The 26,470-nt window shown below is 44.9% G+C and overlaps 2 protein-coding genes and 8 non-coding genes across 11 annotated transcripts in view; 8 read left to right on the top strand and 2 right to left on the bottom strand.

The window, feature by feature from the left end:
- Positions 1 to 10,295, top strand: part of tubgcp6 (tubulin gamma complex component 6) — a 21,861-nt gene extending 11,566 nt beyond the window's left edge. The window contains exons 12-25 of one of the 2 annotated variants that reach the window (XM_058075715.1): positions 449 to 530; positions 1,024 to 1,112; positions 2,265 to 2,380; positions 3,753 to 3,891; positions 3,960 to 4,031; positions 4,104 to 5,517; positions 5,696 to 5,845; positions 6,601 to 6,763; positions 7,099 to 7,240; positions 7,898 to 8,092; positions 8,242 to 8,374; positions 8,884 to 9,097; positions 9,713 to 9,906; positions 9,987 to 10,295. In XM_058075715.1, coding sequence (XP_057931698.1) covers positions 449 to 530; positions 1,024 to 1,112; positions 2,265 to 2,380; positions 3,753 to 3,891; positions 3,960 to 4,031; positions 4,104 to 5,517; positions 5,696 to 5,845; positions 6,601 to 6,763; positions 7,099 to 7,240; positions 7,898 to 8,092; positions 8,242 to 8,374; positions 8,884 to 9,097; positions 9,713 to 9,906; positions 9,987 to 10,078 — 3,195 coding nt within the window. In that variant the 3' untranslated portion in view covers positions 10,079 to 10,295. The remainder of the gene's footprint in view (positions 1 to 448; positions 531 to 1,023; positions 1,113 to 2,264; positions 2,381 to 3,752; positions 3,892 to 3,959; positions 4,032 to 4,103; positions 5,518 to 5,695; positions 5,846 to 6,600; positions 6,764 to 7,098; positions 7,241 to 7,897; positions 8,093 to 8,241; positions 8,375 to 8,883; positions 9,098 to 9,712; positions 9,907 to 9,986) is intronic. The other variant, XM_058075716.1, reaches the window with a different exon arrangement.
- trnag-ucc (transfer RNA glycine (anticodon UCC)) lies at positions 6,946 to 7,017 on the top strand. Its single transcript has one exon. It is a non-coding gene; the product is annotated as a tRNA-Gly (tRNA).
- appl2 (adaptor protein, phosphotyrosine interaction, PH domain and leucine zipper containing 2) lies at positions 10,151 to 26,470 on the bottom strand. The gene is made up of 21 exons (XM_058075717.1): positions 26,326 to 26,470; positions 22,941 to 23,039; positions 22,724 to 22,783; positions 22,047 to 22,118; positions 20,490 to 20,577; positions 19,592 to 19,633; positions 19,439 to 19,497; positions 19,204 to 19,350; positions 19,020 to 19,102; positions 18,800 to 18,952; positions 16,040 to 16,228; positions 15,909 to 15,951; positions 15,527 to 15,583; positions 15,364 to 15,458; positions 14,804 to 14,959; positions 14,604 to 14,656; positions 14,337 to 14,511; positions 14,109 to 14,145; positions 13,666 to 13,821; positions 13,554 to 13,601; positions 10,151 to 12,550 (listed from the first exon to the last, which is right to left on the bottom strand). The coding sequence occupies exons 1-21, from the start codon at positions 26,380 to 26,382 to the stop codon at positions 12,419 to 12,421; spliced, it is 2,001 nt and encodes a 666-aa protein (XP_057931700.1). The 5' UTR covers positions 26,383 to 26,470; the 3' UTR covers positions 10,151 to 12,418.
- trnag-ucc (transfer RNA glycine (anticodon UCC)) lies at positions 11,805 to 11,876 on the top strand. Its single transcript has one exon. It is a non-coding gene; the product is annotated as a tRNA-Gly (tRNA).
- Positions 12,673 to 12,744, bottom strand: trnag-ucc (transfer RNA glycine (anticodon UCC)). The gene has a single exon. It is a non-coding gene; the product is annotated as a tRNA-Gly (tRNA).
- trnan-guu (transfer RNA asparagine (anticodon GUU)) lies at positions 15,047 to 15,120 on the top strand. Its single transcript has one exon. It is a non-coding gene; the product is annotated as a tRNA-Asn (tRNA).
- On the top strand, positions 16,548 to 16,621 carry trnan-guu (transfer RNA asparagine (anticodon GUU)). The gene has a single exon. It is a non-coding gene; the product is annotated as a tRNA-Asn (tRNA).
- On the top strand, positions 17,455 to 17,528 carry trnan-guu (transfer RNA asparagine (anticodon GUU)). The gene has a single exon. It is a non-coding gene; the product is annotated as a tRNA-Asn (tRNA).
- trnan-guu (transfer RNA asparagine (anticodon GUU)) lies at positions 17,914 to 17,987 on the top strand. Its single transcript has one exon. It is a non-coding gene; the product is annotated as a tRNA-Asn (tRNA).
- Positions 18,506 to 18,579, top strand: trnan-guu (transfer RNA asparagine (anticodon GUU)). Its single transcript has one exon. It is a non-coding gene; the product is annotated as a tRNA-Asn (tRNA).

Genomic DNA, 26,470 nt, shown 5'->3' with positions numbered 1-26,470 from the left:
GTTAAACAGCAATTGTACTGCTTTGTAATTGTATTACTCAATCCACACGGGTATGTATCATCATTACAGTTGCACATTACTTACAGACACATGGTCTCCACAGCAGAAGCATATTAGAAAGTTTGTGTGCATCACAAGCTTAACTGGGTGAGTTAGTATGGCCATTAGGCGTCACAAAAAAAACACTCAACTTTAACAGAAAGGCAGCTTATGTTAAAGTATATATTTACATTTACGTTGCATCTGACTATAACAATAATACTATTAGTACTAATACTACAGTATTTGAATTTGAGGCTCCTTTGTATTATGTCTCATCTGATCTATTACATCTCTGTCGAGCAACATTCCCTTAAAGTAGTTGAGACAAGTGTTTTGTGGAGTTTGATATACAAGCATAGTAGCTGCAGGAGCATACATCTTCGTTAACCATGATTGCTGTTTATAGGCCCAGCGAGCTGAGGAGGCGCGCCAGGAGCTGATCAATCAGGTCAGAGCGTCGGCAGCCAAAACACTGGAGAGCATCCGTGGTTAGTACGCACGCACGCACACACACACACACACACACACACACACACACACACACACACTGCATGTCTAATTTGATGTGGTGTTTTGATATACAGGATCATCCTCTCCCCCACCGAGTGTACTTTTTTTCCCTAAATAGCGCCGTTCTGTTTTGTAACAGATGTTAGCTTGTTGACTTGTGGCTGTGAGAGCAGCACAGTCGCACTAGGTTTAATTGCACACAGGGAATCTTTTGAGCAGGCTTCCGGCCGCTGTGGAGTGTGATGTCTAATCACCCCTCACATGCTTTGTAACAAACTCCTCACATCCTTTCAGGACATGAGAAGATGTGAGGTAAAGTTGGATGGCTCCTTCCTTTCCTGGCATTGATGTTTGACGTGTGCTTGTGTATGCGCGCGAGTGAGTGTGGGCGTTGTGTGTGTTTTTGAGCTGTGATGCACCATTAGCGCAGCGACCTAAGCAGCTCACTACGCTCTCCCTCGCCTCCTGCAGGGCGCCAGGTGTCACAGCGTCTGGCGGAGGAGGCCAAGAAGAGGGAGCGATTCGAGGAGCTCAAGCACCACCTGGAGCAGGAGCAGGAGGTAGCGACTCTGACTGTGTGCCTCATGTTAGTCTAAGGGATTAAAAAAGTAGTTCATTCGTTTTTGTTGATGTTTAATTTGTCAAAAGTTAAACAATTCGGGCAATGTGGGCATATAAGTAACTTCTTTCTTCACCACTCCCTCCTGTCATACAGTTGCACCTGAAATTAGTCAACCCCCATGAAAATGTACAATAAATGGCCAGTTAGAAAAACACAAATACAGCAAGCCCTTAGGGATGACATTAGGGATGAGCTGGATATAAATGAGTATCGTGTTGCATTTTGCCAGATATCAGTATGAAACTAGTACATTTCGTTGTTACCCGTATTTGAGTTTAAAGGAAATGCTCATTATGTAATCACTCTTCACGCTTTGTGATTGGCCAGTCGCACATAGTGACAGTAGGGTGACCAGATCCAAACTCACCAGATGTGGGACAGGGAGTATGCTTGGGGACAACATGGGACGCAGATAACTGTATTTAAATAACAACTATAGACCTACAAATAAGAACACAGAATTGCAGTTAAAATTATCTGCATTTACAAAAGCACAACACAAAGTGCTAGCAAAGAGGTCATCATATACCTCTCATCATCATATACCTTGTTGTAACTGCATTTCCTTTTCTTCGCCTTTTTTTCATTCATTCATCTCAAATTTCTTTTCAATGTAACGCGAGTGTGTGCCCGAGTGTGTGTGGGCAAACCTAAAAGGTTTGCTGTCGCCATTTGGGTGGGCGTTTCCCACCCAAAACAGCATCCCTGCATGTGCGGCTGTTTGATAGGCTGGGGTATGCTGTCAATCACAGTCGTGCACACAGAAAGTCGCGTCAGAAGTTGGTGTCTGTCACAATGCCTCCACTTGATTAGGTTTTCTTCACACTGTATGTACTTATGAACATAGGAGGACTGAAAACTTAATACATGTACATGGAATTACAAAAAACTAAATACACCACATCAAACATATAATATTAACAACTATTGAAAGCAGTGCCGCAAAGAATGATGGGGGATTGCACTGGACTTATTTGGCCTTCCCTACTGCTACCCCATTGGTGGCAAATCCGTCAATATTTTGATTGTGTGGCATTCCAATAACTTGTATGAATGTTTCTTACCATACTATGTGATGCCGTTGTCTCAGTGGCGCAGTTCGGCCAAGAAGAAGCAGGAGGATAACGACTTCAGCTTCGCCCGAGAGCTGCGAGACCGGGAGAAGAGACTTCAAGCGCTGGGGGAGCAACTGGAGCAGAGAGCCAGGTCTGACGGCAAACTGATGACTTATCGATTGGTTTAATAATCACCAAAAGGGCCTCATTACCACACGTGATCAGGGGGGGAGAGTGGCTGGGGGTTTTATCAATATTGTCAAATGACTGTGTGTGGCTCCAATAACTGTCATTTTATACTTCTCATGTTAGTCCTACTGCCTATTAGTTGGCAAGATTATGCAAAAAAAAAAATTTTTTTGGAGGCGTGATGCACAAATTAAGGCCAAATCATGTGATCTGGGATACTGTATCTTCACACTAATGGCCAATGGCTAGCATTGGCATGCTACACACACAACAACAAGCTTGCTCATTCGACGGTCTAGAATTATTTACAAGTTTCAACCTTGAATTGTAAATAGGGATGTCCCGACTCGATTTGGGAGCGGGTTCCGATACACTGTATTTTTGGATAATATCATAGAATATCAGATCCCGCCAGGAGATCGGGCCGATCCAGTTGCCATATCACGTTCGTAACTCATGACACACAACATGCTAGGTACGGTAATGCACCTCAAAGTTGCCACTCGACTCCCGCCACCCACAAGAGGAAAACGCAACACCACCATGCAAACATGTCAGCTGAGAATGGAATAGTAATGTGCTTAACTTATTCAATACCAAAGACGTATACTGTATACATTTATAAAAAACAGCCACTAGGTGGCAGAAGTGCATGTGATAAGAACTCTGCAGCCCTCATGGTGGCGGCCCTCATAACACGGAAGACACGAAGGAGGAAGTTTGAGAGCATGGAGGAGTGTAGCGTGCACACAAACATAGACAAACACTTGCACATGCAACGCACGCTCACACATGTACACGCGCACACACATGCATGTGCATAGTTGAGTTCCGAATGTAATGTAATTGTAAATAGTTCATGGTGTTACATTTGTAAATAAATAATTTTGAAGTTAAACTACTTTTTTTTGTATAGATCTTTCAGCGATCACAAAAGCAAAACGTATTTGTGTGAACGTTATGCTTGAAAAAGCTGTTTTTCCTACCTTTTTTGTAGGGAACTGATATTTTCCTGAAATGTATGTAGAATGATTACTTTTTATTTCATTAGAGGTACAAACTTTTTTCTAAATGACAAGAGTGTAAATATATATACCCATAGAATACAATATTCTGTATGCCTTGAAAGATGAGTCAAAATGGTCTAAAATGGACGGTATATGGCTGGGATTGAGTTAACAGTGGTCTTTGTAGGCAGCATAGGTGGATCCCATTATTTGCATTAATAAGCTGTCTGTTGTAATATTTTGTTATATCTTCTGAATGCATTTGACTTCATCCCTTTTGTACCGTAACTTCCTCATGTATTTCCTGCCCTTTTTGTCCGGCTGCAGGAAGGAACTGATCGCTCAGTTCAGCCACATGTCGGAGGACGCAGCTCGCCGGGAGAGGCGGGCCTTGTGGAGGGTGCAGAGGTTGAGATTTGACACAGCCCGTTCTGACTTCTTCATGCACGACCAGCAGCAGTTGAAGGTTTGTTGCATGAGTGAAAAGCTCACAAGTGTGCATTAACAGGTGAAACCCATGTTTGCTTTTTTCAGGCGTTATTAGAGAAATATCCTTTGGGCCAGGAGGGATGCCCAGCGTCACCGGCTCAGCATACATCACCGCCGGTAGGACATCATTTGCTGTCTTTGTCATGGTGCCGCCATTTCAAATAATGAAATATGGACGTCTCTTCCCAGGACACGCTCACCCAGGAATTGCTCGAAACAAAAGAGGAGAAAGCCCAAGAATTAGAACCTTCTCACACAGTAGGCGACACCGCCATTTTCATCTCTGGCGACTTTCGCCCAGAGCCGAACGCCACCTCACCGGGGATGGGCTCCAACCTCCCTGAGGAGTGTCCCACAGCACAGCTAATAGACTACGACTTTAGCACCCCCTTCAGTCCGCTTGGAGGAATCACCCCACCTCATCCCAAACCGCGTTGTGACTACACCCAAAACCACCCCTCCTTTTCCCACTTTCCCATGGGTGAGAATGTGCCTCTCATCCTTGACAGGCTCCCAAAGGCCAGCCCCTTTGGCCACGCCTCCAAATCCAGCTTCCCCATTGGCCAGTTCACCCCGGAAGAGCCGGGACATGCGTCCAAAAGAAGTGTCGCTGGAGTTCCTTGTGAGGGAGCTACACAGCTTGGAGAAGGTGATGGTTCTGTGCTGCTGGAGAAGAAAAATGGAACCCATGAAGGTGTTGTTGATAAGGATGTTGTTCCTCAACAAAAACATGATGGTGTTTGGAACCTTTCAAATAGTACCGGGGTTAATTATCCCATGTGTGAGCATAGTGTTGATCACAATGTTGAGAAATCAAACATGGCCACCCCTCTATCTCCAATGAAGATTGGTCATCCCTCCGATTCACACATCAACATTGGCCAGCATGTCTCAGATGTCCAAGCCTCGCTCCCGTCCTCCAACATCCATGGCCACGCCACTGATGCTCACATCAAAGTTGGAGAGAATGTGTCGGACTTTGTTGCCCCGGTCCCCTCCCGAAACCCCCATGGCCATGCCTCCGACGCCCACATTAAAGTCGGCGAAAACATCTCTGAAGCGGCGGCGGTGCTGCCCTCCCCCAGTGTGCACGGCCATTCATCGGACGCCAACATCAAAGTAGGCGAGTTTGTTTCCAATGTTCCAGACGCGCGACCCCGTTGGAGCAAGCATGGGCACGCCTCTGACTGCACCCTCCAGCCGGGCTGCGTGGTCTCCGGGTTGGAGCCCACCTCGGCAGCCTTGCCCGGAAGCGCTCATGGCCACGCATCAGACTCTGTGCTGGTAACGGGATGTGTGGTCGCGCAGGAGGAAGTCAAACGTTCACCTCACGCTCTACCCGACAGCGCCCAAGGCTACTCCTCCGACTCCAACTTGGGCGTGAGCTGTGGGCTCACCTGTCGTGACCCGCCTCCTACGTTGCTGCCAGGCCATCGGTACGGACACGCCTCTGACTCCACGCTGGGGGTGGGCTGTGTGGTGTTGGGGGCAGAACCACAAGTTGCCCCTCTACCAGGCAGCGAGTACGGACACTCGTCACATTCTTCTTTGGGAGGCGGATGTGTGGTTGGAGGGACAGCTGATGACAAAACGAATGCTCAAGGTATGGAAATTATGTACACGCACAATGAAAAATGGGAAAATTTGTGTCTTAAGAAAGCTAGATATTGACAACTCCAGCCATGTGTTGGGTAATGCAGGCCCCTTCCTGGTCCATGGTGGGCTGTGTTCTTCTTCTTTGGTCACTCTGATGTAATACAACATAGTGATGTATCTCTTAGGTGTCCTGTCAACAGAGATGCACAAGCAGCAGCAGGCGGAGGGCGCCGGGTCGGACTGGTCCCCCGGAGAGAAGTTTGAGCAGGAGTACCTCTTGGCCTTGTCTGCTGGGTACCAGGTGGATCACTACGAAGACTGTTACAACCTCATGGGTCAGTGATGACAGCAGCAGTTTCAGCTTCATTTGGATTCACGCTTTCATTTGTGGCACACTGTAACGGTACTTCTCAACACGGGCTGCGAACAATATCTCTAGCATACTGCAAGCAACAACGCTAATATACCAACTTGACCAGTAGGTAGCGCTACTAGGCTACAAGGTTGGTGGCTTACATTGTGGTTGTCTACAAGTGTGCCCTTTTAGTTCATACATGCAGCCATTCATTTTCTATACTGGTGAGGATGTCCCAGCTGTCTTAGGGCGAAACCAGGTCTCTTTGCTGTATGGCCTGCGCACTAACCACTCCTCCACCGTGCGGCCAGTTCATACATACAAATGGTTTAATCTTTCTCAGTATTACGTTCCTTTTTTTTCATGACAATCTACATTGTAGGTTTTCAAAAGTACAATGAACACATGGAATTAAGTACTTAAACAAGTGAGAAGTAACTGTAAATATGTCTTATATTTTGGATCCCTCAAGGTCATATGAATGTGAGTGCATGAATTGTCTCAATTCAATGTGTATCAGTCAACTGGGGTAGACTCCAGCCTACCCCCTTGTGAGGACAAGCAGGATAGAAAATGAATGAAATAATGTTTATTATATAATATCTGTATATTTAATATACATTTGTAATGAAGGAAGTATAGCAAAGAGATGGATGGATATATAATGGCTATTGTTGTCAAATGTTCTGTTCTTTAGCTTTCCAACAGTTGTATGCCTCTTCCTCTCCATCCCAGATTCGTCCCCTGAGTGTCAGCTGCTCAAGCACGTCACCCGGAGCCCGTGGGGCCTGCCCCTGGAGTTCCACCAGGCCACGGACACCACGGCAGTGCAGCTCAGCGAGATGGTCTCCTTGCCGGTCCTGATCAAGCACTCTGTCACTGCGCCTCTTATCACACAGTGCGTATGAAACCCAAAGAGAAAAGAGAGCAAGTACACGTGAATACGTGAAGTACTGCAATATATTGGCTTATTTTGCTTGTACAAAGTACACTGCATCACATAGACCTGTGCATGAAGCAGGAATCTGTGGAATGTTGCAAAATGACCCTCTTTCCAACATTCCACATCTGCTTCACACAGCGTTGGTGGTATAGTGGTGAGCATAGCTGCCTTCCAAGCAGTTGACCCGGGTTCGATTCCCGGCCAACGCATGCTTTTAGAAAAAAAAAAAAATATATATATATATATAGACTATGCATGTGTATTGAGTTGTGTTTTTTTTCTGCTTTCAGTGTGTCGCTAGTGAACAAGGCGGTAGTGGACTACTTCTTCGTGGAGTTGGGGGTGGAGCGACACTTTGAGGCGCTGCGCCACTTCCTCCTGATGGAGGACGGCGAGTTTGCGCAGTCGCTCAGCGATCGGCTCTTTGAGAAGGTGAGGCCTCCTAGACCAGGGGTGGCCGCATGCGGCCCACCTAGTGTTTGAATCCGGCCCGCTAGTTGCTTTCTAAGTATTTCAACTTTGAACATACAAACTGGCAACATGACTTGCAAGTCTTATTTAGTAAAAAACCAACACAATTGTAAAATTAAATTATATACTTTGATGTTTAAAGTTATCCTGAAAAAAGGGACATGACAACATACAGCTGATAGTATAACACATAAAATTAGACAAATAATTGAAGCAAAATGATAAGCATAAAATAGTGTGTGTGTTAAATATAAGTTCTGGAACACAGGACAATTTTGTTAACTCAATGCAGCCTACGAGTCCAAATATTTTCCCACCCCTGGCCCAGTAATGACCTCTCTCAGGATGTCAAATACCAGGGTGGCTAACATGATCATTGTTCTACTCCCTTGAATGTTTTCATTGTAGCTCTTATGGCCGTTTATTGGAAGCAGACAATATTTGGAGATATTACCTCCTAAATGTGACAAGTCCTTGTACATATTAGTTTTTTTACTTTTAAAAATGATCTGAAGTGCATGAAAAAGTGCCAAGTCAGTCTGAATTGGCGTTCTGTGTACGAATGACGTGGATTGACGTGACCTTGGACACCATGTGACCCGGTGTGTGCCCTTCCAGCTGGGCAGCGGGCAGACCCCCGGCGAGCTGCTCACCCCTCTGGTGCTCAACTCCATCCTGAGCAAAGCGCTGCAGTACAGCCTTCACGGCGACACGCCCCTCGCTGCCAACTTCACCTTCGCGCTGCGCTTCCTGCCCGACACCTTTCACCCGCACGCCCCCGACGCCCTCAACTGCCTGGAGCTGCGCTACAAGGTGGGCCACGCCTCCAATGCGATTACAAACGGCATCATATAGAGCGCTAAATATGATAAACGGGATCCCAGAGGAATCACTACAAGGTCTGTGGTTTGGAGGTCTGGCATGTCACTTCTTCCATCTTTGCGGCTCTCTGGCGCCCTCAGGTGGACTGGCCTCTGAACATCATCATCACGGACGGCTGCATGAACCAGTACAACCGCCTCTTCTCCTTCCAGCTGCAGCTCAAACACATGGTCTGGAGCCTCAGAGACGTCTGGTTCCACCTGAAGAGAACTGGTGAGAGCATTATGGGATGGCAAGCCGCACGGCTTGGAATCACTTAGTATTCATAGAGAGGATTATTTTGGTGCTCGCGATGAAACGTACTTGGTATTGATCGGTGGTGCTGAGCTCAGACTACCTGATGTTCTTTAAATGTGACTTTAAAATAGCATTAAGGTAATATTGATCCATATTGCCTGGAGGAAATGCGGATGGTTCCAAATGGTATAAATGTGTATGAAAACAAACTTTAGTTCTATTGATTTCTGCTTCAAAAACAAGAAAAAGTGAAAAATAATGAAATGTCACCAGCTAAATGAAATGTCACCTATCTTCAAAATCAAACAAGAGCACCAACTTTGACGCTTTTTTGGACACGTGCCTGTTATGGCACAAATATTAAGAGACACAATCACATCCTATAAATATCAATATTTACACAAATTTAGAAAAATAGCTGAATTTACATGAACGATGAACGATGATGTGTGTATGATCCGCGTGTGTTTTTGTGCCTGCCTCAGCGTTGGTGAAAGGCGCCGCCCACTCGGTGCAGTTCCGTCAGCTGCAGCTGTACCGCCACGAGATGCAGCACTTTGTCAAGGTCATCCAAGGTTACATCGCCAACCAGATCCTCCAGGTGTCGTGGAGCGAGTTCACCGCCAAGGTGGCCGCCGCCACCGACCTGGACGCCATCCACCGCACGCACGCCGACTACCTCAACAGAGCCATCTTCAGGTGAGCGCAGGAACTTTTTATGCTGGGTTTTGAGTTGTGGACTCCTATAGAGCTGCTACACATGATAACCTGCACAGGAAGCTTTCTAGATCTTCCACCACCTGCACCTATTCCATTTATTCACGCCCGCTTGTACGAGTTTTAGAAACGGGTAATTACCACAAGTAATGGTGTTGGGTGGCACTTCTTTGGAGGGCCGTACAGACCCCCCCCCCTCCCATGTGCTCGCCAGAGGTAGCCTGACTGCCATGAGGTACTGAGATGAGATCCTCAGACCCCTTGTGAGACCATATGCTGGTGTGGTTGGCCCTGGGTTCCTCCTAATGCCAGACAGTGTTAGACCTCATGCGGCTGGGGTGTGTCAGTAGTTCCTGCAACACCAGGGTATCCATGTTATGGACCGGCCCGCCCGTTCCCCACACCTCAATCCAGTTGAGCACATCTGGGACATCATGTCTCACTCCATCCACCAACGCAGAGTTGCACCACAGACTGCCTTTAGTCCAGGTTTGGGAGGAGGTCCCTCAGGAGAACATCTGCCGCCTCATCAGGAGCATGTCTAGGCGTTGTACATACACACACTGTACTAATGTGTGTGTGTGTGTTCCTGCTCAGGGCTTTGCTGACGAAGAAGGCGGCGCCGGTGATGAACATCATCCACAGCATCTTCAGCTTCATCCTCAAGTTCCGGGCTCAGCTCATCGCGCAGCCTTGGTGCAGCCAGCAGGGGGAGGCGGTGCACCCCGGCTTCGTGGCCATGCAGCAGTCATACAACACCTTCAAGTACTACTCCCACTTCCTTTTCAAAGGTGAGGCGGGGGGTGGGGGGGGGGGCACTTTCTATTGACATGATGTGGACGTTACTCATGAAGGATTGTTTTCCCCCCAGTGGTGACCAAACTGGTGAACAGAGGCTACCAGCCTCACTTGGAAGACTTCCTCCTTCGTATCAACTTCAACAACTACTACAAAGACTCTTGAAGGAACATTTCATCTCCACGCAGACGAACATCAAACCATCAAGCTATTTGTACAAAGGGAAACATGCTAGTATTAAAGATGCCATGCTTTAATTGGATGTCATATGCATGTTTTTTTTCATCAATCCCGACTGTTGATGGAGTACACACAGGTAGTACAGGTAGACGTAGCAGTGGTGGTAGAAGGTTGGAGAAAAAAACAACACTTAGTCATGATTTCCTTTGCCTGATGCTGATCATGCAACACTGGAATGTCTTAACCGCCTTCGTCAATCAATCAATTAGTGCAATCTAAAGCCGCCAAACATTAATAATTAAGGACTAAAACACACACTTCATGAACCCTTTTAGAGTGCAAAATGGACATCAAAAATGAAAATGTACGCACGGAAGAAAAGAAAAGCTAGAAAATATCATATATATATTAAATGTAAACCTAAGCAAAGATACCTTTCCTTACAAAGAAGATGCTGTGAGGACCATGTGGAGCTGATCTGAGATCTGCTGCCAGGACCCCAAAGCCTGTAAACTGGAGTAATGTACCGTTTTTCAAAGAAGCGCTACCGCATTTCCTCATGTTGTGGCCACCCTGGTCACTCCGGCCACCCCACTGGCCATGGAGGTATCAGCTAATTGCCACCCCGTCGTGAGTAATGGTCTCACCTCGGCCACCCCAATGAAACAAGGAAATATTGATCAGGAAAAGGCGAGAACCAGGGCAACACGGAATGTGTATACTTAACATAAAATACCCAGGACATGCTGGAAGGATTACTCCTGGTGGAACTGGAGGAGGTGGCCGGGGATGGGAAAGTCTGGACTTCCCGACTGAGACTGTTGCCCCTGCGACCCGGATAACCAAAGGAAAATTGAATGGAATGAACTTTGTTTCCCTTGTTATCAGTATGTGTGACTGGGGAACTGCAGGTCCGACACTGGGACTAGCAGTACGGGAGCACCACAAGGAACTGTTCTGTTTACCCTGTACATGTCCGCCTTTCAGTAAAATCCCGAGCTATGCCGTGTACAGGAGTACGTGGACGATACGGCCATTCTGGGATGTATCAGGAATGGACAGGAGGATGAGTACGGAAAACAGATCCAAGCCTTCGTCAACTGGTGCGACACAAATCACCTTCACCTTCACCAGGACTAAATGGTGGTGGACTTCAGGAGAAACAGGACACACCCACAACCTGTTCTCATGAAAGGTGGTTCCCACCTGGTATGTGGGAGTGTATCTGGATGACATGATGGCAAAGTCATCTGGACTTCCTCAGAAGGCTGGCGTCCTTCAACGTATGGAAGAAGCTGCTGTAGATGTTCTACTGACTCTACTGGCAGCATCATTCAATGCACAGTTTCATCTTCTGACAGAGCAGTTCCATGGCAGATTACTATCACTGCCTTGCTCCACCAAAATGACGACAAATGTCACATGACCTGTTCCCTATTTTGCTGTGGTTTTGCTTTGGTTTTATTTAATTTTGTGATTAAGTTCATTTAGGACATTTTTGCAGAGCTGCTGGAAAAGTGAATTTCTCTTGGAAGATGTAGTTGCGGGTGCGGGGTGTTGCAGTGCATCAAGCCATCCAGAATGCTGAGCTGAGTCTCAGGTTTAGCTCCGCCCATCTTTCCATAAAAGGAAAAGCAGTTTCCTGCCCTGCTGTGGTGGGAAAACCACTGACGTCCCCTTTTTGTGCTAAGACATTCCTCACTGAAGCAGAGCGTTGGTGGTATAGTGGTGAGCATAGCTGCCTTCCAAGCAGTTGACCCGGGTTCGATTCCCGGCCAACGCAAACTTTTTGACTTGGAGTTCTCATAACAATAATATTTAGATTTATCATTTAGTTGTGGAAAACTAAACCAAAAACATTATTTCTCCACATCACAGCTTCATTTGATGGGAATTTAAAATGTTTTTCTTGTCATATGAATTTATGGTATTACTCTGACAAATATTTTCATTGGATTCAAACGTCACCAACTTTTTTTCATAATATGAGAAGTAAAATAATATTGCCTGACTTTCTTAGATCAACGTCTTTGAAGTAAATCGTCACCATTTTATTCTGGTCTCTGACGCAGAGATTCTCCATGATATTCCTTTTTCTCGGTGGCCACTATTTGAGGAATTACGGTAAGCACGAAGTAAAAGATGACTGACAATGAACCGGCTGATGGTTACCTTTGATTGGCTCCAAATTCCACTTGAGCCAATGAGCATTCAAATCAACATAAAAGTCCCTCCGGTATAAAAAGGTAATGAGCCCACCTTCATCCATTCCTGGAGTCTTCCAGCTTGTGGTTTCTAAAGATAGGGGGACAGGATTTTAGATTCCTAGGCCTCAGATTCCAGGTCCTCTAGTCCGTCCCCGTCGGCCGTGTCGGTGCTCTCGTGGTCCAGTAGCAAGAATTTGCCGTCGTTGGTCAGCGGCATGTTCTTCATAAGCTGGGCCAGCGCCGCAGGGTCCTACAATGTAAACGACAAAAAGCAACAATTACACAAACATCCTACTTCAAAACACAAAAAACTTCACACTTTTCGATATAATTGATCCAGAAGAGTTATATCAAAAAAGTTTTCCTAAAGAATGCGTTGGCCGGGAATCGAACCCGGGTCAACTGCTTGGAAGGCAGCTATGCTCACCACTATACCACCAACGCTGTGCTTCTAGGAGGAATGCCTGAGCACAAAAAGGGGACTCTGACTGCAAGGCAGGAAACTGCTTTTCCTTTTATGGCAACATGGGCGGGGCTTAACATGAGGCTCAGCTTACAGAAACACACATCTGGAAACATTCAGTGTCATTAGGATAGAAGAAATGGCTTCATGTTGGGACAAAAATGGTGGCAATTTTGCAAATTAAAAGAAAAACAAAGTTTGATAAAAAAATAAAAATAAAGAAAAAATATGTATATTACACATATGTATGAATAGTCAATAAAACTAAATAAAACTAAAAAAAAAAATTAGTCATAATATGATAAAAATTAAGGATTATGGACTGAATAGTAAGTATATGGAATGGAAAAGTAAGTTCTACTTTAAAAGAAAAAAGTGTCAATTCACAAAAATGTCTAAAAAAATATGTATAAAAATTATGAATATTGACAAAAAACAGGCAGATTTTTGTAAAAAAAAATCACAATATTACTTTCAAATTTGTGGAATTGTATAAGTGTAAAGATACTGAAAAAATGTGTAAATGTGAAGTTCCACTTATTTGTCAATATTTATATGATATCAAATAAATAATACCAAATAATTCCTTCGCCTCAGGCTGTTTTAAAAGTCAACAGAGTATCCATTTAAATATTAAAACTCAACTGTCATCATTTAGATGACATATGGCAGCATACGTGCTTTGAAGGCAATTGACCTGCGTTCGATTCCCGGCCAACGCATGCTCTTATACTTGTAGTTCTTACTGAATGGTGAGTGTGTTGCCGATGTATGATGGAGTCGAACTCACCTTCTTAGCTTCGGTGATGTCCTTGGCCAGACTCATGGTGTAGCAAATCTACAGGAAACAAGAACCTTTTAGGATCCCACATCAACATGCTTGAACTCTCTGCTGCTCGCACCTTCTCGCCTTCCGTGTTGCTCTCGAAGACGAAGGTGCTAAATGAAGGCTCGCCGTCTTCGCCGCCGTCGCTCCAGTCCCGCCCCTCCACCACCAAACCCATCAGCCTGCTGTTCTCCTGGTGGGCCGCAAACTGACACACCTCACTGAGTGGAAACTGAAAGATGAATGGCAGACTCAGGAACACGAGCTTGAACAAAGTCAACTCAAAGGGTAAATTATGGAAGAGAAAAGTAGAGATGCTACGATGGATGATGAATGGGAATGTTATGGGAATCGGCAGCATCAAATCCTGATTAGAGCATCCAATCAGTGTCTTTTTGACGTGCATCATATCATTAGAATCATTACATAGAATGACATGGTAGGTTGACTACAGCCCCCTGGCCTTTAGACACATGTGCCCCAAACCAAGCACCCACCCGAGTGCTTTGAGATACTTACACTTATTCTTGTCACTTGAGTCTGAGGGTCAATCAGCCTATCAGAACACAGAAGACAAACAAAACGCCTTTGAGTGAACGTGCATCTTAATAGAAGTCAGTAATAATCAATAATCGCTGGTTCATCTCCTATATTGGGTAATATGGAAAGGCTTGGCCACCCTTCATAATGAATCGCTATAAACCAGGGATTGAAATATTGAAGGAGGGTTGGCAGCCTCCGTCGTACCGTAGGGTGCTGCTGGTGACCATGAGGTGGGACTCGGTGGTCCTGAAGATGTTGTGTATGGCCCGGGCGGCCAGGACCTGCCTCATGGCCTCGTAGATCACCTCCTGGTTGTCGCCGCAGCGTACCGCCATGGAGCCCAGGAAGCGCACGGCAAACACCTGCTGCAAGAGGGCGTCTGCGTGCACGGTAAACAAGAGCAACCTTCAGGTTTGACAGGAAGTGCATAAAAACACACGCACGCAATTACAACAGGAAGGTGACTGTTACCGTCACTTTCGGGGGAATGGTCGTCATCGGTTTCTCCAAATGGATTAGTGCGCCTGGCAGGGAGGAAGGAAGCAAACATGATGATTACGAGCCCATGACTGATCCATTAGGAGGCATCTCAGCCCCCTGGAAATGACATCATACTGTAAAGCAATAAAGCACATCCAGGAAATGAGGAAAAGAACAAAACATGCACTCACCTCCCGTCCACCCTGTTCTGGTCCTGGAACTCAGAGGCGGGCAGCACAATATCAAATTGTATGGGCGTCCCTGGGGCGATCAGGTCTTCCGGTTCCGGAGCTGCTCCCGTCTTCTGGGAGGCCGTGCTGGTGGAGTAGACACCTCCTGGTTTGGCTCTGCAGGCACAAGGGAAGGTGAGATGCAAGACGTGATGAAGTTGTCATGGCGATAATCTAGCTTGTCAAATCAGCAAGCCCAACCACGTCTCTGTGGCGCAATCGGTTAGCACGTTCGGCTGTTAACCGAAAGGTTGGTGGTTCGAGCCCACCCAGGGACGAATCCATGTTTTGGCGGTCATAAACCTGGATGATCCCAGGTTTAGGCCCAGATGTTAATGAAGAACTCTTCTGTTTGAATCTCCATACATAAACCAAGCTTAAGTGCCTTGGAAAGACGGTGACATCAGGGAAGGTGAGATGCAAGACGTGATGCGGTTGTCATGGCGATAATCTAGCTTGTCAAATCAGCAAGTCCAACATTTTCTCGTTTACTGCAACGCTGCGGCACAAACGTGTCTGACCTGTCCGGGTCAGGTGAGCCTTCCTGCCTCTTCTCAAAGCTGGTGATGGGCGTGACGGCCTGGATGGCCGTTTGGTTCAAGCGGATAGCTACGGCCTGGACGCAAACAACACAAAGACAAGTTATCCGATTCTGGAGGAAGAAACACACGGAATGTTCTTCACCTCTGGGTTGTCAGTCAGGTAGATCTGTCTGGAGATGTTGTTCACAGTGCAGATCCACTGAGGAAGAAACAAATGGAGATGAACTATTCGGGACTTCCTGTGTGTGAGGCGACGTGAAAACAACCTGACTGATATAAATGTTGACAGGCTGGACGGACATGTCCAAATGACACTGATGAGACCTGACAGCTTCCTGCCTCTGCTGTGATAGCGATACTGCAACTATCACTGGCTATCAAGTTTTCACGCTAATAATATTCTCCCTGAGCCCCTCTTTGCTTTTGGAGAGGTTTCATTTGTAACTTTTATTCCATGTTATATTCCTTCAACACAACCCTTCTCTTGTCAGTTAATCTACAGAAGGCAACTAAAAGCAACTTACTTCCTCGTATTCCTTTTTGCTCTCTGCTTGTAGAATCATTGACCTGGTAGAAAACAAAACAAGAAGGCCAATGAGTGTAGAAAAAGATCAAATAAGCGTCTGTCCTTGTTGCGTTCGAGGACCGTTCGTACGTTTTTCCAGATGGTGATGTGATTTGGAAGCAGTAGTGTCTATCTTCACATTCGATGGCCATGACGGAACTGTTGTCCAGATCTAGCACCATGCCTCCAGCCACCGCCCCCCGGGGCTGACACATGAGGTTCCCCCCCTGCGTGAAGAAGTAGAGGCGGTCCCAGGCGGTGGTCACCAGGCCCGTCTTACTGAGGACAGAAAATCACATCAACATTCAATCAAAAGGGGCCATGTGAGGGAAAGATGGTAGTTGACGTCTTTTATGGTGATCTAGATTGATTCTTCAACCTGACAAAGACAGCTTTATCTGACAGTATGTCTCTGTGAAAACTGCATTGAGTGCATCTTCATCCATCGACCTGCTTTAGCTACCTTGAAATGGGTTAGGGTCTGTGTTGGTTAGCCCATTCATCCTTCATATGCTGCTTTCTTGGGCTTTGTTGCTGTGAACCAGGTTTTACACCTGAGATCGATCCTAGTTGCAGACAGCTGTCCCACAGGGCTCATGTCTCTGTGGCGCAATCGGTTAGCGCGTTCGGCTGTTAACCGAAAGGTTGGTGGTTTGAGCCCACCCAGGGACGAAGTCACATTTTGGCCTTCAGGCTGGATGATCCCAGGTTCAGGCCCAGATGTTAATTAAAGCTCTTATGTTTGATCTAGAGCGGCACGGGGGTGGTTAGCGCGTGACCTCACAGCAAGGAGACGAGTGTTCAATTCCACCCTCAGCCATCTCTGTGTGGAGTTTGCATGTTCTCCCCGTGCATGCGTGGGTTTTCTCCGGGTACTCCGTTTTCCTCCCACATTCCAAAAACATGCTAGGTTAATTGGCCACTCCAAATTGTCCATAGGTATGAATGTGAGTGTGAATGGTTGTTTGTCTATATGTGCCCTGTGATTGGCTGGCCACCAGTCCAGGGTGTACCCCGCCTCTCGCCCAAAGACAGCTGGGATAGGCTCCAGCACCCCCACGACCCTCGTGAGGATAAGCGGTAGAAAATGAATGAATGTTTGATCTAGCCCAGGGGTGGGCAAACTACGGCCCGGGGGCCACATCCGGACCACCAAGTGTTTGAATACGGCCCGCCCGTTCTTTCCTAAGTATTTCATTTAAACTCAACATACAACCTGGTATCATGGCTTGAGCCAACAATTTTGTTATTTGATGTTGTGTGTTGTTTACAAAGTGTTCCAAAGTTCCAGCTTCAGGTGCTTCTGCAGAAGAAACTGATGTCTTCATCTATTAGCCTAGTTTAGCAACCTTGAAAAGTGTGTCTATGTGTTGGTTAGCTGTTATAGAAAAGTATGGTGGTTTCTTGGGCTTTGTTGCTATGAACATGGAAAGACTGATGCATATTTTGGGCTTTAGACTGGAGAACAATCGCAGCTGCAGATAGCGATAACCCGTAGCGATCACGTCTCTGTGGCGCAATCGGTTAGCGCGTTCGGCTGTTAACCGAAAGGTTGGTGGTTCGAGCCCACCCAGGGACGAAGTCATGTTTTGGCCTTCAGACTGGATGATCCCAGGTTCAGGCCCAGATGTTAATTAGAGCTCTTATGTTTGAATCTCCATACATCAATCTAGTCTCACTATCTCGGAAAGACAGCTATATCATGTAGGAATTGATATTCTGGCTTTAGGACTAGAGGGTTCCAGCTTCAGGTGCTTCTGCAGAAGAAACTGATGTCTTCATCTATTAGCCTAGTTTAGCAACCTTGAACAGCGTGAGTCTATGTGTTGGTTAGCTCATTTGACTGTTAAACAAAACTATGGTGGTTTCTTGGGCTTTGTTGCTGTGAACAAGGAAAGACGGATGCATATTTTTGGCTTTAGACTGGAGATCGATCGCAGCTCCAGAGAGAAACCAGAAACCACGTCTCTGTGGCGCAATCGGTTAGCGCGTTCGGCTGTTAACTGAAAGGTTGGTGGTTCAAGCCCACCCAGGGACGAAGTCATGTTTTGGCCTTCAGGCTGAATGATCCCAGGTTCAGGCCCAGATGTTAATTAGCAGCTCTTGTGTTTGAATCTCCATACATAAATCTAGCCTCACTACCTCGGAAAGACAGCTATGTCATGTAGAAATTGATATTCTGGGTTTAGGACTAGAGGGTTCCAGTTTCAGGTGCTTCTGCAGAAGAAACTGATGTCTTCATCTTGCTAAACACCTAGTTTAGCAACCTTGAACAAGGAAAGCCGGATGCATATTTTGGGCTTTAGACTGGAGAACGATCCCAGCTCCAGACAGCCGTTCAGCAGCAGTGGACCCAGGTTCAGGCACTTCCGCAGAAGAAAATATGACAACTGATAAGTCTTCATCTATTAGCCTAGTTTAGCAACCTAGAAAAGCGTTATTGGTTAGCTAATTTGACTGTTATACAAAAGAATGAACAAGGAAAGACTGATTCATATTTTGAGCTTTAGACTGGAGAACGATCCCAGGTTCACACTGCTGTCCACATCACACCATGTCTCTGTGGCGCAATCGGTTAGCGCGTTCGGCTGTTAACCGAAAGGTTGGTGGTTCGAGCCCACCCAGGGACGAAGTCATGTTTTGGCCTTCAGACTGGATGATCCCAGGTTCAGGCCCAGATGTTAATTAAAGCTCTTACGTATGAATCTCCATACATAAACCAAGCTTAAGTGCCTTGGAAAGACAGCTATATATATTCTGGGTTTCTTGGGCTTTGTTGCTCTGAACATGGAGGGAAATTACAATTTTCATGTGCAATTTTCATGTGGGCAAGGCCTGCACCATCCGTACTTCCTGATGTTGAGGAAACCCGCCTTCTGGATCAGTGTGCGATTGACAGGCTCGGTGTCCTGGTCCAGCATGTAGACCGAGTCATCCACAGACAAGAGCTCCTTCTGGGACACCCGCATGGCTTCTGCATCAGCGTCCAGCTGAGCTTGGATACTAAAACACAACAAGTGTTCAAAGCAGCCCTTTCAAAACACTTTGGGTTGTCATGACGAGTATTTACTTTTGCGTCATGTTGGTCACAGAGGAGAGAAAGCTGTCCATCTTCTTTGACACCAGCTCCAGGCCTTTCTTGAAGAAACTGACCTAAAACAGGACAGACTGTGTGAGGATAGACTCCATCCCTTCACATGTTCTTAAAGGTCCATTCCCTAAAAAGCGCTGATGAGGGCATCCATGTCAGCCACCTGTGCCTGCGTGTAGCCCAGCATGGGCTCCAACATGGCAACCCTCTTACGGTACTGCAGGGCATTGAGGGCGCAGTAATACTGCAGCGAGGCCTGGTGCTGCTTCCTACGGGTGTATGCTACCTCTTTGACCAGGTCGGCTTTCAGCTGTCATGGCAGGAGAGATTTATTCTATTAGTCATTTGGATTGTAAATGAGAGCGCTGCAGAGATTAATCACAAGGTAGAAAAAAAACCTTCTCATTTTCCTTCTTTTTGGGTAAACGGCTGTATTTGACCATGGCTGCCTCGTGTTCTGCATAAGGACAGAAACATGAGAAGAGATTAACGACAAATGGCATAATATTTCAAATGATTAAGCGCAACTAGGAGGTTTTATTTTGACTTACCGTCAGTAGCGATACCAAATATTTCCTTCAACGTGCTGATCTCTGCAAAATTTAACACAAAGTCACTTTGCAGTACTGGGAACAGAATATTTAATGTTTAATCTGAATTATTAATACACACAGCTTTTAATAAATGGAATGCGGCGGGGGAAATACATGTGACTTTAATTTACACAAAATAGAATTTGATTGCGGGAAATAAGTAGTATTTGATTTCAGGTTGATGATAATTATTTGACTCATATGTGAAGTTATGACACATTACAAATAGCTCTGAAAAACATTAATAAACAAAAAAAATGCTCCAGTGAGGGAATTACCCGTACTACCAGTGCTTCAAGTGCTTCTTTTTCCCCCCCTGCCTGTCATAACTACCCCTGAGCTCGTAAACAAGCATTCATAGTTTCAGAGAAAAACAGCACACAAAAAAACATATCAGCCACCTTAAACAGCAGTAGAACGACAACACTAGAGGTTTCTTCAAAAAAACTGTAAAAGCTTTTCCAGAGACCTCCCTGGTGGCACACTGACTGATCGGAGCATGTGCCCGAATACAGTGCACCTTGCTGGACCACAGCAGGTGACTCCTGATAGTAGTAATGTGGTAGCTATTTACGTATAACTTTTGTTTAGTATATTACATTCCCAATCCAATAGATCTATTCTGTACTACTCATATCTTTGCTGAGTGGAAAGCTTACAAACAACAAAATATGAGAACAAAAATGAGGACTCCCACCAAGGATGCTACTGTGGGCCTCGCTATGTGCAATGGGACAAACTTTTCCCATAAAGTCGGAAGGGCTTAATTATCCAAAATGTCTCGGAAAGTGCATCCAATAAAGTCCATATGGGATATTATGCTAATCAGTTCATTAGACTTTGAGTGTGTGTCTACCCGTAAGGTCTTTTTCTCTGAACTGGATCAAGGGGAAGACCATGGTGTCAGCCATCTGGTTGGCGAGCTCTGAGTGGAGGGAGTTGAGCTGGATGACACCAAACACAACACTATGTGAAGGACATAAACATACACGACAAGAGGCATCAAGGAGAAACAACTTCAGGAGGTCCAATTTAGTTTTCCAAAATGACTTCTTGAGAACATTTTAGTGCAACGGTGAGGCAAAAGCTTAGATTAAGTGTATGAAACGCAATGATAACCCCTCTGCACTGTGCAGCCATTAATCCCTTGTTTATCAAACAAGCAGGCCTCCACTTTAATCTAATCTAAAGTTCTAAAGTTCACCAGATTAGCAGCAGTATCCTTGCTGAAGAGGACGACAGATGGTTTGCTTTTCATGTGAAAGTGCTGGTCTTGGACATACTCCATAAAGAAAGTGCCTCCTTGCGTCGTCACCAATCAAAAACCAAAAGTGGCGTACGGCAGTTATTTTCAATCGGTGGGTCGTGTCTTGCACTTTATTTTCATCCAGCTGGGCTTCGTCTATTAACACTCCTATGGGTGATGACAATTCTCTAGTGCTAGTGGTATAGTTTATTTAACTGTCACATTTGGAGGTGGTCGAAAGAGCCATGTCAAATCACTAATGGGAATCGCTAGTGTGTATATGGGAATTTCAATGTAAATTAGCACAGAGCTAGTGCATTTGTTTGCATGCATGTTTATGATGAACGTCACAAAGAAAGGATTTTGTACCTTATCCGTTCATTCACTTTCCGTGCCTCTTAATCCTCATTAGGTTAGCAGGGGTACACTGGAGCCTATCCCGGCTGACTATGGGCGAGAGGTGTTTCATTGAAAGTAATGTGTGCCAGTTGGTCAATAAATCAACCAGAAGCAGTTTATTTGCATTCATTTAGTTTAATTTAGTTTTTAGTTTTGACTGTTTGCCAGCCAAACAACCATTCACACTCACATTCAATGTCAGGGTAGAATGCCTCATATGAATGTCGGGATTTCTGTACTTCAGCTGTGAGGACCTCCTGCTCGCCTGCTATTTTTTTCCATGTGTCCCCGAAGGGGCGTGGACCTTACTGATGCGGAAAAACAGGTTTTATAGCTCAAACTTTTGTTTCAGCATTCTTCTAAAGGGGACCTGCCTCTTTATTTCAGGGGCATTTAAAATGAAATTGGACCCTAGTGGGGTACTACAGTAAGTAGGACTGGGCGATATGATCTCAAATCAATATCACGATAATACCTTGATAACGATAAATGCACAATGAATTCCCGAACAAAATATATCTTTGCCATCTGAAAATAAATTAATGCAAATTAATTGAGTCTGGTTGATTTATTGACCAACTGGCACACATTACTTTCAAAGAAACATAGTGGGACATATATTCCGCCTATAAAGCCTCCTGAAACGACCTCCAAAAAGCGACAAGAACGCTCCATTTACATGATGTGCGAACACATACAGATACAAATAGTGGAGTACTCGCTCATCCCCACTTCTAATTATCTATCCTAAGCACACATGGATCTCACCTCCTCTACTGTTTTAGCGAAGTTCTGCAGCGTACCGATGACTTCTTCGTCACCTTTCCCAAGAGCGAAATTCTAGAATGGCAAATTAAGATGGACAACATTCAGCATTGAGCTAAATAAAACATGATAACCAATGAATAGACACAAACAGAGTTTTAGAACACCCCAATTTGATCCCTGGCAACTAATTCCAACAGGGGTTCCAAGTTCTGCAGTACTTACTAACTCCTCTGTCTGCATAAAAACAGTGTCCGCAACACACTGTGGTTCTATACCCTCGTGAACATCATTTGAACAGCAGTGTACTGCAGAAAGTTATTTGTTGTGACAAAAATGGCTAGAAAAAAAGCAATTAACAATAGAAGAGACATAGACCATCTTAACACATAAAAATGCAGCTTTTTCCACACAGCGAAATTGTGATTGGTGACTCCCAGCTATATATAAAACAGGCACACTAGGTACACATACAATGAAAACATACTGTACTAAGAAGACAAATGTGTAAACAATCTTAGTGCCCAGGCACAGTAGGATGAGTGGAAAGCGAAGCCCAATGCAAAACTCAGTTCTTTATTGCACACAGTGAACTCAAACACTATAATTGGGTTAAGGAGCGAATAATTGCAACCACAGCTAATGGTTGTGGTAGACGTAGTCGCCATGATGGTACTTACTTTCTTCTCGTATGAAAGAAGCTGGCGGGAGAGTTGCTCTGTGGCCAAACCCATCTCACTCTTTAGCAAAGGCAAGCACAACGAGAGAGAATATGAAGTTATTACTTTACATTCTGCCTGCAGCCGCTCACTGAACTACACCCGCTGCAGCGGAACAGCCGAACTATCGAAAGATCCAATACAGTTCTAGTTCCATAATTTCTGCTGTTTTTGGTACCTGAGCTCCATACACACGCTGCATAGACTGCAGCAGCTGGTTGGTGTAGTCGGTGAGGTTCGCCGCATCCTCCTCGAACACGCTGAGCAGGGAGCGAGTCTGTGTGAACAAACACACACCATCACATCTCGTTTCGTCGTGCTGAATGCGGAGATGTGCAAGTTCACAGTTCTTATGAACGAGTTCAATGTTCAGTTCACAAAGTATAAATATGAATAGTTCAAGTTCACAGTTCGCCATTTCAGTTTTGAACTCGGTCAAGTTCAGTTCATTTCCATTTTTTTTCAAGGTGAAGAAGTGAGAATGAAAGACTGACCTTATTTTTCAAAGAAAACTATGACATCCATCACCACAGAAAACTGTTCACTGTTAATAATTATGTATTGTCCTAGTGGAATAGTAGAACAATACTGAATATAAAGTACTTTTCTTTATTTATGCTTTTTAGCCTATGGATGTTTATTTATTCACACCCTGCAAACCAAAGCCACAACAAATTGAAATTAATAAAATCAATGATACTATGGCCCCGTGATTGGCTGGCGACCAGTGTACCCCACCTCTCCAGCAGTGGTAGAAAATGAATGAATGAATTATACTATGGACAATGGACATAATTCTTGTGTTTTGTTTTATTCATCAGATTCCCCCTTTACTGTTCCACTAGACTTCAACTAAGAGTTCCTGATGACTTTTTGGAATATTCAAGGTCTTGCAGATATAGTGGTAGGAAAAAGTTTGGGCACGTCTGATAATTAATAAAGATTTTCCTTTATAAACCACTGGTTGTTGGGATCAGCCATTTCAGTTAAATATATCATATAGCAGACCAACACAGTGATGGATGAGAAGGGAAATTAAGTTTATAGGATTTACAGAAAGTGTGCAATAATTATTGAAACAAAAGTAGGCAGGTGCATAAATGACAAAAAAATGACATCGATATTTAGTAGATCCTCCTTTTGCAAAAATAAACGTTTTCTATAGCTTCCAATGAGGGTCTGGGTTCCAGTTGATGGTATTTTTTTTTTACCATTCCTCTTTCGAAAAAAAATCCAGTTGAGTCAGATTTGATGGTTTCTGAGTATGGACAGCCCACTTTAAATCACACCACAGATTTTCTATAATATTTAGGTTTGGGGACTGAGATGGCCATTCCAGAATGTTGTACTTGTTCTTCTGAATTCCATCTGTCCTTCTGCGTTCCTCTCCTGAATACCAAACCTTCCCATCATCTCTTCATCATCTCTATTTCCTGCAAGTCTGCCCCAATGACAACTCTTTCCCTTGTAGGGATGCTCTGCATCACTTCATCAAGGTCCTTTTTCCCATCCAACATTGAACATCACACCTTCCATTTCTAGCTTCAGACTCATCACCCTATCTGACACTCTTTTTACCTCCATGACGTTCTCAACCAACTCCTCCTTCAGAATAACTCCTACTCCATTTCTCCTCTCATCTACACCATGATAGAACAACTTGAACCCTGCTCCTAAACTTCTAGCCTTGCTGCCTTTCCACCTGGTCTCCTGAACGCAGTATGTCTACCTTCCTCCTGTGCATCATGTCAACCAACTCGCTACCTTTTCCTGTCCGAGTTCCAACATTCCAAGTCCATACTCTCAATTCTAGGTTCTAGGTGCTCCTCTTCCCTCTCTTCTTACGGCCACATCTTCCTCCTCTCCTTCTTTGACCGATAGTAACCCAATTTCCCCCGGCACACTGTAGGTGAACAGCACCGATGGCGGTCGTTGTTAACCCGGGCCCTGACCGATCCGGTATGGAAGTCGTGTTTTTGATTTGCATAATTGGTTTGGCTAAATGTTTACGTCGGAAGCCCTTCCTGACACAACCCTCTGTGTTTATCCAGACTTGGGACTGGCACAACAAGGCACTGGCTTGTACCCCATTGAGGCTACATCCATGCGGTGATTTATAAAGACAAATCTGGAAAATTACCAGCCCATTTCATAGCACTGTATTTTCTCACACTGGACGGATGCTTCCATTCCAAATTCCTTGCAAATTTGAAGTTGAAGCTGATGCAGGTGGACATGATTTGCACAGAAAGGTTGCATTTTACTGTGGGAATCTATGGGAGACAATACAAAATTGCTGTAAATAAGCATAAGCAGAGGCAGCTGCTTCACTTGCCATTTGACTTAACTGACCGGGCGGTGTTGCCATTGGTTTGCTGCTTTGTTAAGCTAGTGTGCGCAATACTTCCTGGGTAATGCAGTGTGAAGCAAGTTGATGACTTCATGTGTCGCTCTGCCCACTGGTGAAATGTGGGCATTGACAATAGCATACTGTTGCAGCAGGAGTGCCAACATCTCTCAAATAATCTAATAATAAGTTCACAGTCAAGTTCTTTAAATACATTGCGTTCAGTTCGACATTCTTAGAAAAATTCAATGAACGCGTTCTTTTGAACTTGTTCAAGCACAACGCTGGCTCAATAATATCTCTTTCCCTTACATTAGCTTTACATATGCCATGCCTGCTCTGTGTGTTTTTGTTTGTTGTGGGTGCAGTCGTCACAGTCATGCAATGCATGGGGATTTTCCTGCAGGTGTGCAATGCAAAACTGACATGGTGTCTCTGTGTCTCAACTTAAACAAGTACAACAAAGCAAAACATGGCAAGCACAGCCCTTGGTCTGTTTGCACAGACTCTACTGACTTTGACCAAGGCGGACTGAGGAAAACTCTATAGTATGTGTATAAAATAAAATGAAGCTTTAGCCTATTTTATCTTTTATGTCAAAGTGTAAAAGGGAAAAATGAGAATCCAGAAAGCAGCCCGTGCAGTATTACAGTACATGTGTATAGTAATAATCACACTAGCATGTAAGGCCGGCACAACAATTGCCATGTAGATATTTTTAAAGACTTCCAAAGAACAAAACACAAACACTCATGACTCGCGACACCATCTGTGACGTATATCATTCGTATAAAAACGTCAACATTCCAACTGTCAGTGAATTAAGACTAATTCGGCTCAAAAATAGTATTTAACTTTGAAAAACCAAAATATAGCACAACTATGGCTGAGCTGGAACACATCTACATCACATCTACATCACGCATCACGTAGTCCTCAACCAAACAGGCAACGTACATGACGCAGAAGCAATAACACATTAAATTATCTACCTCAGCACGTAAATAGGAAGTTTATAAAGGAATGAGTGTTTGGAGGTGTATTATATGACTGTAATAACAACGTGACAACAGTGAGCTGACAGCAGGGAGCCTACACACAGAAGCAGTCCATGCTAGCTAGCAAACCAGCTAGCTAACGTCAGGATGTCATTTCTAATTAGTCATTTTTGTGGCGTGTATTTGTGAAAAGATCGATAACAGCAGTACGACCATACCTGAGGACTGTCTTGCAATGCGTCCTCCAAGAGGAGTTTGTGATGTACGGCCGGCATATCTTGTTAGCGGCGGAGAAAGACACGAATGTAGAGGGCTTGAATTATTGACCACGCTGGACTCAATTTCCCAGCGTTCTCAGCGATG

Source organism: Doryrhamphus excisus, chromosome 6, assembly GCF_030265055.1.
Source record: "Doryrhamphus excisus isolate RoL2022-K1 chromosome 6, RoL_Dexc_1.0, whole genome shotgun sequence".
NCBI classification, from domain to species: Eukaryota; Metazoa; Chordata; class Actinopteri; order Syngnathiformes; family Syngnathidae; genus Doryrhamphus; species Doryrhamphus excisus.
Note: the sequence above shows the minus strand (reverse complement) of the source record. Positions and strands in the feature narration are given on the sequence as shown.